General features: G+C 34.4%; 1 protein-coding gene across 8 annotated transcripts in view; it reads right to left on the bottom strand.

Moving 5' to 3' along the window:
- The window catches only part of LOC109609093 (poly(rC)-binding protein 3), a 97,103-nt gene that overhangs the window by 4,363 nt on the left and 77,834 nt on the right, over positions 1-14,906 (bottom strand). For 2 of the 8 annotated variants that reach the window (XM_049965110.1, XM_049965112.1), the window contains 8 exons: positions 12,040-12,164; positions 8,379-8,435; positions 7,948-8,064; positions 6,643-6,912; positions 6,440-6,562; positions 4,826-4,916; positions 4,310-4,586; positions 945-3,122 (listed from right to left, as the gene is read on the bottom strand). In XM_049965110.1, the coding sequence (XP_049821067.1) occupies positions 2,723-3,122; positions 4,310-4,586; positions 4,826-4,916; positions 6,440-6,562; positions 6,643-6,912; positions 7,948-8,064; positions 8,379-8,435; positions 12,040-12,114 (1,410 nt within the window). In that variant the 5' untranslated portion in view covers positions 12,115-12,164 and the 3' untranslated portion in view covers positions 945-2,722. Of the gene's footprint in view, positions 1-691; positions 807-944; positions 3,123-4,309; positions 4,587-4,825; positions 4,917-6,439; positions 6,563-6,642; positions 6,913-7,947; positions 8,065-8,378; positions 8,436-12,039; positions 12,165-12,622; positions 12,752-14,906 lie in introns of those variants that run through there. The other 6 variants (XM_049965111.1, XR_007547568.1, XM_049965114.1 and 3 more) reach the window with 6 other exon arrangements.

Raw genomic sequence — 14,906 nt, 5'->3', positions numbered from 1 at the left:
CGAAACGGACGATTTAGTCGTGGCAACAATATGCTTAAATTAGCTTTGAGGCGACCATCTGTGTGCTCTCATTGATTTATTTGGATTAATGAAATGATGTAATTCAATAAATCCGGTTTCTTAAAAATATTTTGATTTGATTTAATTTTTCACTGAAACAGGGATATTGACATCGTACAATCGCAAAAACTGTCAATAAAAGCAACACAGAACAATTTCAGTAAAAAGCAGAGGTTCATAAAATTTTAGAGTGAATGACGAACATCGATGATATATTTGATTGTGTAGAGGTACGAAAAAAGTTCAGAGGCAAGGGTAAATTTTATCTTGGGGGTCAAAATTGATATTGGAACACCACAATCAACCACTATGCTTAAACAATTTCTAAATAAAAACAAAATTGGGTAACATAAATTGCATTAATGCCTGATGTTGCAAACAAATTTCTAACAGTGTATAAATTTACAAAACCAGAGTACTTTTGAGGATCAAGGTGAATTCGGAGCAAAATTGGTTTTGGGCATTGGATATTGTGGTGTTTGGGCAAATATAAATAAAGTCCGCACAGTATAATGATTATAAAGTCAATATTTATGTATTGAATGAAATCATTTAAATATTTGAGAGATAGCATCATACTGTTTGGATGATAATATAGTAAAGGCAAGGAAAAATGGATGGTTAATCTTACCGGGATATGTGATCTTCTTGGCCTGGAATTATTTGAAAAGGCATCGGTCTGTTAGCAGGCTTAGGAGATGAACACGCAACCTTGTTACCAACTTTCATACTCTTTTTCGTCAAACCTTTTAATAAAAATATATTTGAATATTTGTTGATTCGACTCGTATGAAATCAGGATTAAAGCGACCTACTATTAAATATCACGAGGTATTTTCATTTCATACGTTTCGCTGAGTAAAAATGAAAATAAAAAAAGAAAATTCCATCACACACAAAATGTATTGTATTAATACATCATAATTTACAATGCTAAATATAAAATTATAATTATATATAGTAAGATTTAAATTTCAATTATATATTTTCTTGAAATCACTAGAAAAGCGTCTGAACATATTTTGAATGTGTTTCCCAGCTGCTGATATGTCAACAAGCTGCCCTAATATTAACGACTCATACAGGCATTTAAATTTTGTACAAAACTAAGTCTACTTATTATTGTTTCAGATTATTATTATTATTAAATATTAAATAACTAGCGTTATAAAAAATCAAGTACAGACTTTGATAAATATTCCATCTTTATATATAAGGTCATATAGGATCATCCTCCGTTATTGGCAGTAATATGATTATTATTAAAATTCAGCACGACTTTTAACATGAGTTGTATATAATAGTTACAATTTTTGGGTATAAATCACAAATCATAATTTATCAAACCTAAAGCTTTATTACATATTTGTAATATTTAAATCTACGAATTCAGTAGATCTTAATGCCTAAAACATAAATATATAAATTTTACCCTGTACAATATATACTTTTAAGCCTAGAATCTAAAATTAAATCTAAGTGTTTTGTATATACAATTTATCATGGTCAGTCTCAACGTAAACAATCCTGAATACCTCAAACTGACGAAAAACCTAGTCGAGTTTGTTATAAGTTTCCAAAGGTTAAATAAGAATAACCAAAATCTTTTTTTAATGTAAAAAAAGAAGACAAAGTGCAATACGTGTTAAAAGCTTTACATTCTCCTTATATATAAAGATATCATTATTATACAAAACAGTTTAGAAAAAAAAAGAAATATATTTTTATAAATAAATAAGATAATTAAAATTCTGTGAATGACTACAACTATTCGATTTGTCGTATAAGTAACCTAATCAGACGACAAAAAACTATCTGTACTATGAATTATAAGAAATATTACTAATATAATGCGTGTTTATAAAAATGATAAATGTATACAAAATAAACTATCATCATTGACTTTATACGCGCGAAAAAGAAAAATAACTGATATATTCTTATCACAAATAATAAAATTATATATACACATATATGTTAAAAAATAATATACAACCGTCAATAGAAAATTACTATACATATATGGCCCCTTTTTGATCAGTATAAAGTCAACGAGAGTCTAAATAACGTGGGTTTTATCGCCTGTCCAAATATACAAAACATCAGATTTAAATTTTTATATATATTGGACCGGCGGAGATTTTCTCTTGAAGCCAGTGATAAAGGCATAAGAGTGAATCACGGTCGAGAGCTCGAAAAAACATTTTTAAACGCCACGTTGCGTTACAACTGCGCATTGAAATCAGCCAAAGCGTAGGCCTGACCAATTCAACAGGACTTAAAATTGATTTCTTTTTAAATGTACACGAACCAATTTTAAATTTGTTGTCAGGTATCGTATACAGGATGGTTAATAATTTTGTAAATGTCATTAAGGTTGGTCCTTTAAATATTATATTAAAAATGTTCGATAAAATACATAAATAATAATATTTTGTTAGATACATTGGAGAATAAATGCTAAAAATAGTTTAGCATAATACAAAACGTAAATGTAAAATTAAAATTGTAGATATTAAAAATAAATATATATGTATATCGACACATCCTGTAAACGTGCGGCGAGTAAAACAAAGCGTGGCGCCCCTTCCAGTTCGGCGCATCGGATGTGTTGTGGGTAGGAAGGTGGTTGGTGGTTGGTGATGGTGGGATTGTAGTAGTCTTAATAGGGGTTGAACTTGTTCCTCTCGCTCTTGAGCTTGGAACCCTCCGAGGGGCCGCCGCCGGGCGACCGGAGCCGTGGGGCGTAGCTGCCCTTGTGGGTGCGGTGGACGCCGGTGGTCTGGACGGGCGGGGCGGCGCCCCCCTGACCCGCCGCCGCCGCCCCCAGCAGCTCGGTAAGACCGCCGAGGGCGCTGAGGGAGGTGAGGGCGTTCAGAGCGCCAGGCTTTGCCAAGAGCTGAGCCAGTGGTATCGCGCTGGCCAGGGGGGACGCCGAGGCGGCCGAGGCGCCGGTGGCGGGGGCGGCCGATTGGGTGCCGGATGAGCCGCCGCCCGTGCCGCCCGCGCCACCCGCGGATGGCGAGTTTTGGGCCTCGAGGTTTGCTTTCTGCAGCTCGACACTGTGCGGACAGAGAGACAGAACAAAACGTGGGATTTTAGTGTAAAGGCCGCGGCGGTTCGATGAGCAGTGTGCATAATATGGGGCGGGAATCAACTTTGATTCAAAAGTGGAATAATAATAAAACAACTTTAATGTTAATGTTTAATAATAAATTAATAAAAAATTACTAATTTATTGAGTAGATGTACAACTCTAGTTAAATATATATCATAAGCTGTTTCTTAATTATTCCAAAATGTAAACAAAGTTTTGTACTACTTTGTTGTCAGTAACCAATAAAAGGCTTGTCTATTGTTTCTAATAAGCCTTCCTTTCATTCATTAGTTGACAACACTAGTAAAAAGATGGAAAACAATTGGAGTTGATATCAGGAATATTTGTCCAGTGATCGCGAGGTTAAAACCTCAAATAATCAACGAACAAAAAAATCATAAGTATAGGAAAACATGGATCAGTTGATGTGTTATTGACAATAGTAGGTAATCATGATCGACATCATTCAAAAAGATCACAACCAATTTACGTGTCATTTGCGAATATTTGTGTAATTGTTTATACATTCGCTAAACAACAAAGTAAATTTTATTAGTGTTCAGGTGGAATGATGCCGCGACGAATTTTGGATATGACGGGATCGTTTAAAAGGTTTAAAATTTCAATGAAACAAAGTAAAACTGGTTCTTTTCCGTTTTCCAAGAACACATCAAATGATAACTGAGCCTTCCTTCCTCTCTTGTGGCGATGTTGCGACGTCGATTCCTTGGTACTTCTCTCCATTGAACCATCGTGTTACATTTTTTGTAAATTTTCAAAACATACATCAATGACAAATATCATTCACACACACATCCATTCGGCACGTTCCTAATGCCAAAGACTAAACACTATTTAAAATCTGCTTGGTATAAGAACATGCCATCCCTTTCATAACAAATGAAGCAGTATCGATGGGAGAGGATTAAGGATTCGAATTTGTTCTTCTGTATAACGCGTTTACAACACCTGAACTACCACCAAAATGTACTGAATTCATAACATTTTACTTAACAAGTTGACAGAACCGTATAGGTGAATCAGTTTGACATTCGCCTTTGTACTTTCGCAAACCGATTCACTTCTAGCGCGTACTCTCAACGAGCGACGAAACGATATTGGTTCCGAAGGGCAACAAATGAAATTACGTACCTCATATTGATCAGGTACTGGGCAAGCGCGACCGCATCCGGATTGCCGGAGATGGTGATGGTGCGATCGGTGACGCCACTCTCCCGATCGTCGCAGTTCGAGATACGAATCATCGCACCGGAGATTTGTCGGATTTCCGCTATTTTGGTGCCACCTTTGCCGATGATGCAGCCGATGAGCTCATTGGGCACGGTCATCTCGTGTGTTTGCTGATTCGAATTTTGGGAATTGCGGGAGTTCGAGCTGCGCAACTGCGAACCGGCCAAGGCTGCTAACGCTGTAACGAAACAGCATTCGTGATTTTTTTAGTGTAGCGTGATAGTGGATGATAAACATTACAATACCGGAATCAGATCTCATAATCTTAACGTTCACAGAGCCACCGTCGAAAGAAAATTTGTGCACGGCCGGAACCGTGCTCAGGCACTGCTGATTTTTCTTTGACCATCTCTTACGTATACGTTTATCATCACATTATTTAATAATAAATTATATAATTATAAAGTTAGTACTGACCTGCAGGATTTAGTCCCCCTGTGTTAGCCGGTGCTAAACCCCCCAGTCCCAAGGCAGCAAGTCCTGCGAGTGGACTTTTACCAAGTGTCATCTGAAACAACAATACACTCATATATTGTGTACCTTTAGATTTTCGTTGCGATTACAATCATTTGTTTTGATTAATGCAACGAAAATCTACATTTAAATTTTTCAGCGTTATCTAAAATGAGAGTACTTGCTTAAGTACTACACTACAAGAATTTGTTGATGTACTGAAAGAAAATATTTGTAAATGTTAAACCTAGTATTTTATCACAAACTAGTACCAAACACTTTACTTTGATAATAATGTTAAAGTATTCTGATAACAAAAGATATATCGTCAAAGTAAATTGTGGTAAATTTGTATAAACAGTTCCATGACAAATTTAAATTATTACACAAATAAACTCATCATACAACTGTGACTTATGCACCACTACCTTGTAAGGATAATCGTACTGTACTCCCCACCTGCAAATCAAAGACAAACTGCATGCATGTGCAACAGTTTAATAAGTAATTAAAAATCCAGTCCCAAGATTCTGAACGCATTTTCGATAAAAAAATGTTAGCGGAGAAAATTGTTAGCAAGAAGCAACCTAACGCTTAGTAAAATTCCAAAGGAACAATGAACCGCAACTGTATTTTAAAGAAGCAGCTAATCACAGCTAATTATATGCATGCAACATGATAAAATACAAGGAAATATTCGTGTAGTGTAATAATTAGCAGTACTTTTTTAGATAAGTATCAAAAAATTTTCAAATCTCTACGTCCTATTTACATCTATTATCTAGGTAAGGGATATCTTGGGCTGGGTCTAATGTTTTTAAATTTGCTGGCAATAAAAATAATTGTGCAGTTGTAAGTGTCGGTGCCATAAGCAAAATTATTTTGCAAATTTATCACTGTTGTGGACGCTATAACGTTGATAACAAATCATTGAAAATATGGGTGTTGTAATATGACTACATTGACAATATATAAGCAACACAGCATGCAGGTTAAAATCGGATCGACGAAAACAGGGGGTCCGCTCATTTAATCATTGGCATGAGACAATGTATATTGTGCCTTTTATAGCAAGATTAACATTCGTTTTATGTCATACACCAATATTGTCCCAAACAAATGATACGGGAGGCAATCCAAAAGGCCGTCTCGACCGATGGACGGGAAAAAACACGGAGACGGTTTACAAACAACAGGTCTCCGAACAGATGCACGGTCGGTTTGGGGTTTGGCGGGCGGGGAGCACCAATACGATCAACTTACATCTGGCAGGAGGTGGGCGGGCGGCAACGCGGCCTGCAAATGTCCGTTGCCCTTGAGCAGCGGATCTTGGTGTTGGTGGTGGTGGTGGTGGAGCGAGACGGCGGCTACCGCGTGCGGCGCTGTGGCGGCGGCAGCTGCGGCAGCCACCGATGCGGCCACGGCGGCCAGCGGGTGGCCCGGGGGCAGGAGCGGGGCGGCGCCCGGAGGAGCGAGGAGAGGGTGGGGGGCGGGGGCGGCGGTTAGGAGGGCGCCGGGAGGCATGGCCGCCTGCTGATGCTGCTGGTGGAGATGGTGATGGGTTGTGGTGGTACTTACGTCTGTGTGGGCGGGGACGGCGTAGTTGCCTTGGATGGTATAGGCCTGTCCGCCGGCCAGGATCACGGGGCCACCCACTTGGGGTTTGGGGCGATAGGGGATGGTTGCTCCTTTAGGGGGGGACTGAAATGTAAAAGAATAAGGTACATTAGTAAAAATTCCCGAACTGGACTTCTTACAAAGTCACGTCAAATAAATCTCACCTCGAGCATGACATTGCAAATGTGATAGATACACTGAGTAATGGCTTCCCCGGTTCCTGAAATGGTGACGGCGCGTTCTGTCGAGTTGGGAAGCATTTCGGATGCCACTTGAATCGAGGCACCGGTCACCTCTCTGATCTCCTTGATCTTGGAGCCGCCTTTGCCGATCAGCGACCCGCACTGTGATGCCGGCACGATCAGTCTGAGTGTGATGGGTGGTCGGGGTACCCCGCTGCCTCCGCTGTTTATATCCTGGAACTGGGAACACCACTGAGGGCACCCATCGAATAACACAACGCCACATTAACGAATGCACAACGATTGTCAAAATACGATATACTTCACGCCTATTGTTAAACTATTGCACTCTACAAGCTTTGTAAGGAAATTACCTTTATAATACGGCTTAACTAAAATATATGACATAAATAGTGTGATTGCTATAAAAGGACCACTTTAAGATATTGCTTCGTTGAGAACAAAATTTAATATCTTATCTAACTGCTAAATCAATTTTTGTATAAGTAGTAAGTATTTTCAACATTGTAAAACCTTTGTAAAATTTTTCATCATTTTAATATTGTACTGTTTTTTATCCTAAAAGCTCTAATTTGCTTGTGGACCTTTTGAAGTTCACAAAATATTTTTAATCATATTTAAATTGAATGTTTAAAGATCATCAATATGAAATTTGATTTAACAGGTAGGCAATCTATCTATATTTCATTTGAGAAGTTTCAATCTCAACAGCCCAATAATTAAAATATATTAAAGTGGTTTTTTCACCAGACACACTGTAAATGGTGTTAACAAATTCAGACACAACAGAAAAATAAACCATTAATGAATATTTCTAATAAGGTACTGTGTCAATAAAATAAAATTAACTCAATGATATACTAACATTATTAAAACATTTCGTTTGCGGTTTCTACATTTTAATATCAGTTCAATCAATAATACTGTTTTAAACAAAACATTGAATAAACTATATAAGTCACTCAACATAATCTAATATTAAAATGCAAAATGCCCTGAAGTAGAGGCTACTTAAATATAAATATTTCTTTAGCCTTCAAGCCAATGGAGCACATCAAATGTAACACATTAAACCAAATGCAGGTCAGGCACTACATCTGCTTATTATTTCATGCATTTGACACCATCTAATATTTATCAACCGGCATTAGACATTTTCTAACATTAACAGATTACTTCAAGCAGTGACGATCGAATCCTTTTCGGAAGCCATCGTAACAGTAATTCTATGAAATGTTCAAAATGCAAAACGCACGCGGTGCTTACCTCTTCAAACTTTTTACATATTAATGTGAAGGCTTTAAAAATTGAACTTGTTGAGCCCGTCACTGTAACGATTCTCTCTGGACACGAACCATCGGATATGTTTATTTTGGCACCCGACTGAAAAGTACAAAAGTAATATTTAGTACATAAAAAGCACAAAATTAGAAATGGAAGTGGACACTGAATTGCTCAAAATCGATTTGTTTAATGTTATAAAACAATTGACACTCTTTTGAAAATTGTAAGTAATTATCTTACTATCGCGCCGGCATAACAAAAATGAATTCATATAATCTTCTGTTAAATGACGTACGGATACCGAGGCCATTATAGACGCATTACTAACTTTAATGGAAGCCAACGTACAATGAACTCTCAGTTGTTGTTGTCCTTTTATAATTACATAGTCGCATATCGACTTTAGTTCTTACCTCTTCTCTAAACCTCTTTACTATTTCTCCTTTTTTCCCTATGATACTTCCCACTTCCTGCAACAAAAAGATTTACATGTATTACAGATAACGTTTATGACTAATTTCTATGCAAGCATAAGTCGCTTTAGATGTGGGATAATTTATCGCCTCCAACCGATGCCAGCAAAATAATTCTTTTTGTAAATTAAAGACATTAAACATACACATGTACGAAAGTTGTGCATCACATGAGAACAAACGACCTCCTGCCTTAAATGCCAGAGTTGCATACGCAAAAAAACATATTCCGACAATGCACATGTCGCCTTCTAAATTTAATGAGTGCCTGATAGTCGATTCGATCTATAAAACATGGAGCGGTCGCTCTCGTTAACACAATTTAATTATAACCCGCAGGTGAATCTATGCTAAGAGAGATCGAAGCACATAGGCGCAAGATGCATCACGAACATCTTGGCAATCACACTGGTGATTGACCCAGACTACTGGGTACGTTCTTGTTGTGTGTGTGCGTGGTTTTCATGTTGTTTGTTTTCGCTTGTCCCAGGGACCCAGTATCAATCTATAATTAAATCAATTTGGCACCGAACAAAAGGAAATCACCTTTGAAATTGTCGTTTTGCTCTCACGTACAGATTATCCGCAACGACAATATGAGAATTACAGCATCGCAGACGCAGACTAATGTTTGTACTCCTGTCCCAGAGGCAATTTCACCGTTAATGATAATGGAATAATTACTTATAATAATACTAAATTAGCAGTATATACTATTGAGAGTTAGAATTGGAACAATCTCCGTATCACTAAGTAATCTCCTTTTCCACTACGTCAAATTGCCACTGTCAATATCATAAACTACGATCTGCTAACTGTAAACTTTACTGTTCGGTTTAATGATATAAGTTTACACTTGAAGTTTTAAACACAAAGAAGGACCTTAATGAACTGCGAAGCAAATTTACATACATAAGTGGAAATGACAAGTATAATAATGTAATAATTATTTATATCTAACATAAACATGTTGTGTGTAAATATCGTGAATGTTTGCGGTGAAAATAGGTCATTTGAGCAAATTTGTATTTAGATTCTTCTATTAAGAACAGCTCCGCCTTTCTTGCCGTTATCGTGTAACATGAATATATTTAACCATGTAGAAAGTTGTGCGGCATATTAATAAACATAATTATAAATAATGTGCAGGATATATTCTCGTGAGCATTGCGCAATAACCATGTTATTGTTCTTCCCTATCGTAAAAACAAGAGATTTATGACCGAATGGATATCAATTAGTTAAAACAAAACATCATTAATATCGAATTGATTGTTTCAGCCCTGCAATTTTCCCATAATAAATATTACATAGGCACTTATAAATATTAGTGACGTAAGTTTTCTATAATAAAATGAAAAACGTGCACCAAAACATGTTTTATAAGGAAACGACAGTGTAATAATTTAATTATTTTAATTTTTTATTTGCATAATTTTACCATTTATTATTTTTAGAGAAACAATGTTTCAATGAACTCTCTTCGTAACTTTTTGTTACAATTGACGTAGTCTATTTTCGCCCCATGCGGATATTAATACGCACGTCCCAAATACTTTCGGAAAAACGATACTCGCATCAACACCTAATTTCATAAAGAAAAACTCATTAGCGGCAACCTTGGACGTACGTTGTGTAGTAAACTTGGCAAAATTCGTAGTTATTTATGCAAAAAATGAAAAATTAACGTTTATAACTCGGTTCTTAGCCTCGTTTGTTCGCCATATCAGCGTAAATGAATAAACTAAATTATCATCTAATTAATGTGCATACAGACTTGTATAAACGTATTTCCGAGACGATAAAAATAAACTCCCCTAAAAGCCCGTGCATAAAGTCGGTTGGCAAGTTGCTCCGGTGAACCGGACAGGTTTCTAAGTACGAACAAATCTCATTACCCATATTTGTACGGCTTTCGGTACATAATTACTCGGGGAACATTTTAATGGGAACGAGAAAACCGACGCAGGCCACGTTCGTATTCTCCTTTCGATCATTAGGAGCTGTTTACAAAAAGTTTGACCGTAAAATATATTGTAGGTGTGCACAATAGAACGGGGAACAAAAAAGAATGGGAATCGCGCCGTTCTAGTCGAACAAAGATCGGGCGTTTTGTAAAACTGATGGAAATTTATAAATTTTAATTAACGGCGGAATATCTCGGCGAGGTGGCGTAACCACTGTTTTGCACTGTAGATGAACAGAATATGCATACAGGTGTGGTTTTGTTTGGTCCAAAAAGTAGACATTATTTTGTAATACATTTATATAAGCTTACATACAGATTTAATGCGAGTTAATATGTACGTAGTTAGAGATGTTTAAAATAGTTAAGCTTATAATTGTAACTTTTACGAGCCATTAATATATATATTAATTAGTTTCCCAGTTATAAAATAATACCTACCGAGATGTTAAAATATTTTGAATATGAAATTGTGAAAGATACAAAGATCGATGGAATATTTATCATATACTGAATAAAACTTATAGAGAATTCCTCTTGAATTACATATAGTTGAACAACGCAGAACTGTTTGTTTTAACATTTATATGAACTGAATATATTTTTATTCTTATCACACGAGATAAACCTCTGAGTAATTACAAGTCATTCATAAATTTATCCAGAATATAGTAAAATTTAAACAATACACACATTATTTAAAAATTTGTAGTAGAAAACTGCAATTAAAAAAACTAAAATACTTTTGAAAATTGTCCAAAACAAAAATCATTTTAAAGCATGTGCGACTTGGAACTACTATTACGATTAAACTTAATAAATATTTGTACAAAATTAAATTTGAAAAAGGGTTATTTTTAACCTAACAACTAAATCTAAAGTAAATAAAAATAGTTTTCTTATGATTCATAAGAGAGAAAGAATAATTATGACATTAATGTGTCACAAATGGGAAAGACTTTAAAATTTATGAAATTAAGTAGCTGATTTTTCATTAATTTCGGATTCTCTTTATTTTTTAATATATTGTTCTATTTCTTTATGGAAGTGAGAAACTTCAAAAAACAACATAAAATGGTGTTGTTCACATTTATAACAAAGAATAATAACACAATACTGAGAAATAAGCGAATAGTATATAACAATACAGTTTACAGTTATTGTTGTTTTCATTATGTAAATATCTTTAAATGCTTGCACATAATCACTATTAAAGATGTTACTTGTTTCATGTATATTGTTTATTATAAAAATAATATATACTAATATCATTTCTAAAGTTTTTGCAGATTATAAAAATGCATTGAGAAATCAAGTAATTTTACACATGCAATCTCAAAAAACGACTTAGTTGTATTGATGAATGCAACCAAGATGATTAAATTACAAATTACATAGTAAACTGCTTTATGCTTATACTACATTGTCTGCAAACTTCTATGATGTCTTTAATAAAAATCATTTTATCATTTTTAAACTAAGATTACAGCACCTTTTATATGATTTAATCACAAAAACTAAATAGGCAAAATACATGTAATTATTGAAAACTTAAATCTGACCAACACATAACATTTAAAACAAACAACATGCAAGTTGATAGATATCGATGAAGACATCTATTAGTAGACGTACCTTTCCTTGCATTATCAATCTAATGGTAAGGGTGACATTTGGGTCATCATTGAGTATTTGTTTGTCCAAATCCATGGTGTTGTGTGAGAGGGGTCAGGGCGAGGGGAAGGTAGTTGGGTTCAATTCTGGAACAAAAAAAATAAAAAGTGTATAACTTAAACATACCTTGATCCATCAAGTATGCATAAACACTCAATTATTGTCGGTGTCACAGACTAGTTAATTATAGTATACTGACTAATAATAGAGAATCAGCGAATTAAGAAAAAAAAAATGAATTTATGAGCGCAGCATGGATCACTTGATCATTTTATTAAACACAAAGCATTATTTATTCACAATGGTTTAGTCTAAAAATAGAGCGGTGTCGACTTCAACAAACTCCATACACAACACATACATTTGATACACGAACCAAAACTTCTTTCTGTTACAAACGGATAGACACACACACAAGCTTCGCATACATAACCACTAAGTGCAAAGTTTCGCCGATAATTGATTTAACGACGATGCAAGCGGGACCGGTTAAAAATAAACGTTTTCGTTCACTAAAAATTAATTTTCCCCTGGTGAAACTTACATTGAACCCACTTTAACTATGTAAAATGTGTTATTTTGCGGAGCTCGAAAACGTTGACGCTACTCCCCACGTGCTTCAAGCGACAATGCTGCCAACAATGCGAATGAAAAGCGTAAAATCGCTAATATCGTAGATGCGCGGTTTTTGAATTCGTGCTCTCGGGCACGGGCATAACCCAACTTCGCCGTTCGATTGTTTTCCAACTTGCATCTTTCAGCGTTAGAAGTGATTTAACTGATTGGTGAGTAATTTGAATTGTAATTGATCAAATAATTTGTTACGCATTTAAACGAATAGTTTCTGACGGATGAGACGCAACCTGAAATGAAAATCGCGTCGCAGTACGATTGGGGCAGTAGGCCAAAACAAAGAAATCTACATCGCTTATTTATCCCTCCTTTGTTTCTTTATATAATTAATCATAATACGGACATATTAGGGATATATTTTTCAAAAATACCTTCCCTATTAATATTAAAAAGTCTATTTTTAATTTGTATTATAAATAATATTACAGCAATTTTGAAACTCATTCTCTGTTCAATTTTTTTACCTACACTAAAGTGATTATTTATTGCGTAATGATATGTAAAGTTTGACCAAGATTACCAACACCGTTACGCGTCTCGATTCAATTTCGAATTTGCAATATTATATTTAGAAAAACCTGCTATATTACGATACAGGAGAATTCAAATCTTATATATATACTATAATTAATAATGGTTAATTTGAAGCGAAAAAAAAAAAAAGAAAACGAAATAATTTTGATTAAGTTTGAAAACTTTATATATAGTAGTGGCCAAAATTATAGCAACTTATTAAAATATATTAAAAATATGAGTTGTACTAATGCCTTTAACATTTATTCATTTATTTATTTTGTTAATGTTATGTTTACTAAGCAAGGGGTTAATCTTATGTTATTCTTTAAAAAATTGCGTAATATTTATTTTTATATGGACAAAATTATAATAACAATGATATTTCATTGCTTGAATTTAAATCGTTTTCTTACCAACGGTATTTGCTTATTATAATAATTTCATCGTCAGAGTAACAAGAAGAGATGGCTAAAATGGATAAATAAGTCAATTGTTTCCCATATTATTAAATAATTTGGAGAAATTGTTAACAGAATAATTCGAATGTCAAAAAAGTAATTCGATCTTACGTTAATTAAAACGAAAAAACAAAGTCATCTTTAATAACTAGATACAAACCTTTAAAACATTTGTGTGTTTTATTTAGTTTTCCTCTTATACAGTAAATAGAACTGGTTATAATTATAACAACTTAAAATATGTTAAAAGTATGACCTGTTCTGCTTGAATATTATGCCATAGTAAGTATAATCTAATTTTATACCTATTTAAAGACCTTTACGTCTATTATGATTGAAATTACAATTTTCCAGAGTTTTATAAATAATAACTCTTTTAATGTAAGCATTTTGTTTAAATGTCACGACACACGACAGAATGAAACAAAAACTATTAATCATAAAGTTGTTTTTGGCCTATCAACTCACCAAATCTTAACAAAAATTTTGATTGTTTCATAATATAATAGCATAATTTACACAATATAAGTATAAAACCTAATTAAACTTCATCAAATCTTACAAAAATCGTATGTTTTTTATAACAAAAAGTGGATTAAAAAATTGCAACTTTAGAGCCGGATTGCACCGAAACAAAACAACTTTATACTAAGGTAAGTTTAGTTAAATCGCCTTATTTTGAGCCGCGCTTTATCTGATGGAGCCTCGTAAAGCCCTCTTAGAGATACCGAATGTACCAAAAAATAAAGTATCTGGAGAAACTAAATTATACAAGATAAAAGTTTTTCCTTAAAATTATATTAAATAATAATATAATAAAGTAGATGTTACTATAAATTCACAAAAATTTATAAAGCATCTAATTTGAAGTTAAGAAGAAAAAACTAATACTTAGTAACAGTAACTTCTTGACCACAATAGTAAACATTTATATAGAAATGTTTGTATCAATTAGCGTTTACGACCCGGCTCGGTAATAAATATAGATTTTCTAGTTGATGCAGTTAATAAAACCTCGACGCGCGAAAACTTTTTAATGAGGTGTCCCGCATTGGATAAACTCCTTTGTGCATTAAAAAAAATGTTCAAATGATTCCCGTCTGCAGACGTTATATAATTACATATTTACAAAGCGGCAAGTCTGGAACGGCATATAAATAAAAATTTAATTACGCCAGTAAATTACCGGTTGAATGTAATACACCTCATTTGAAACTATGA

This window comes from Aethina tumida, chromosome 3 (genome assembly GCF_024364675.1).
Source record: "Aethina tumida isolate Nest 87 chromosome 3, icAetTumi1.1, whole genome shotgun sequence".
Lineage (NCBI taxonomy): Eukaryota > Metazoa > Arthropoda > Insecta > Coleoptera > Nitidulidae > Aethina > Aethina tumida.
Note: the sequence above shows the minus strand (reverse complement) of the source record. Positions and strands in the feature narration are given on the sequence as shown.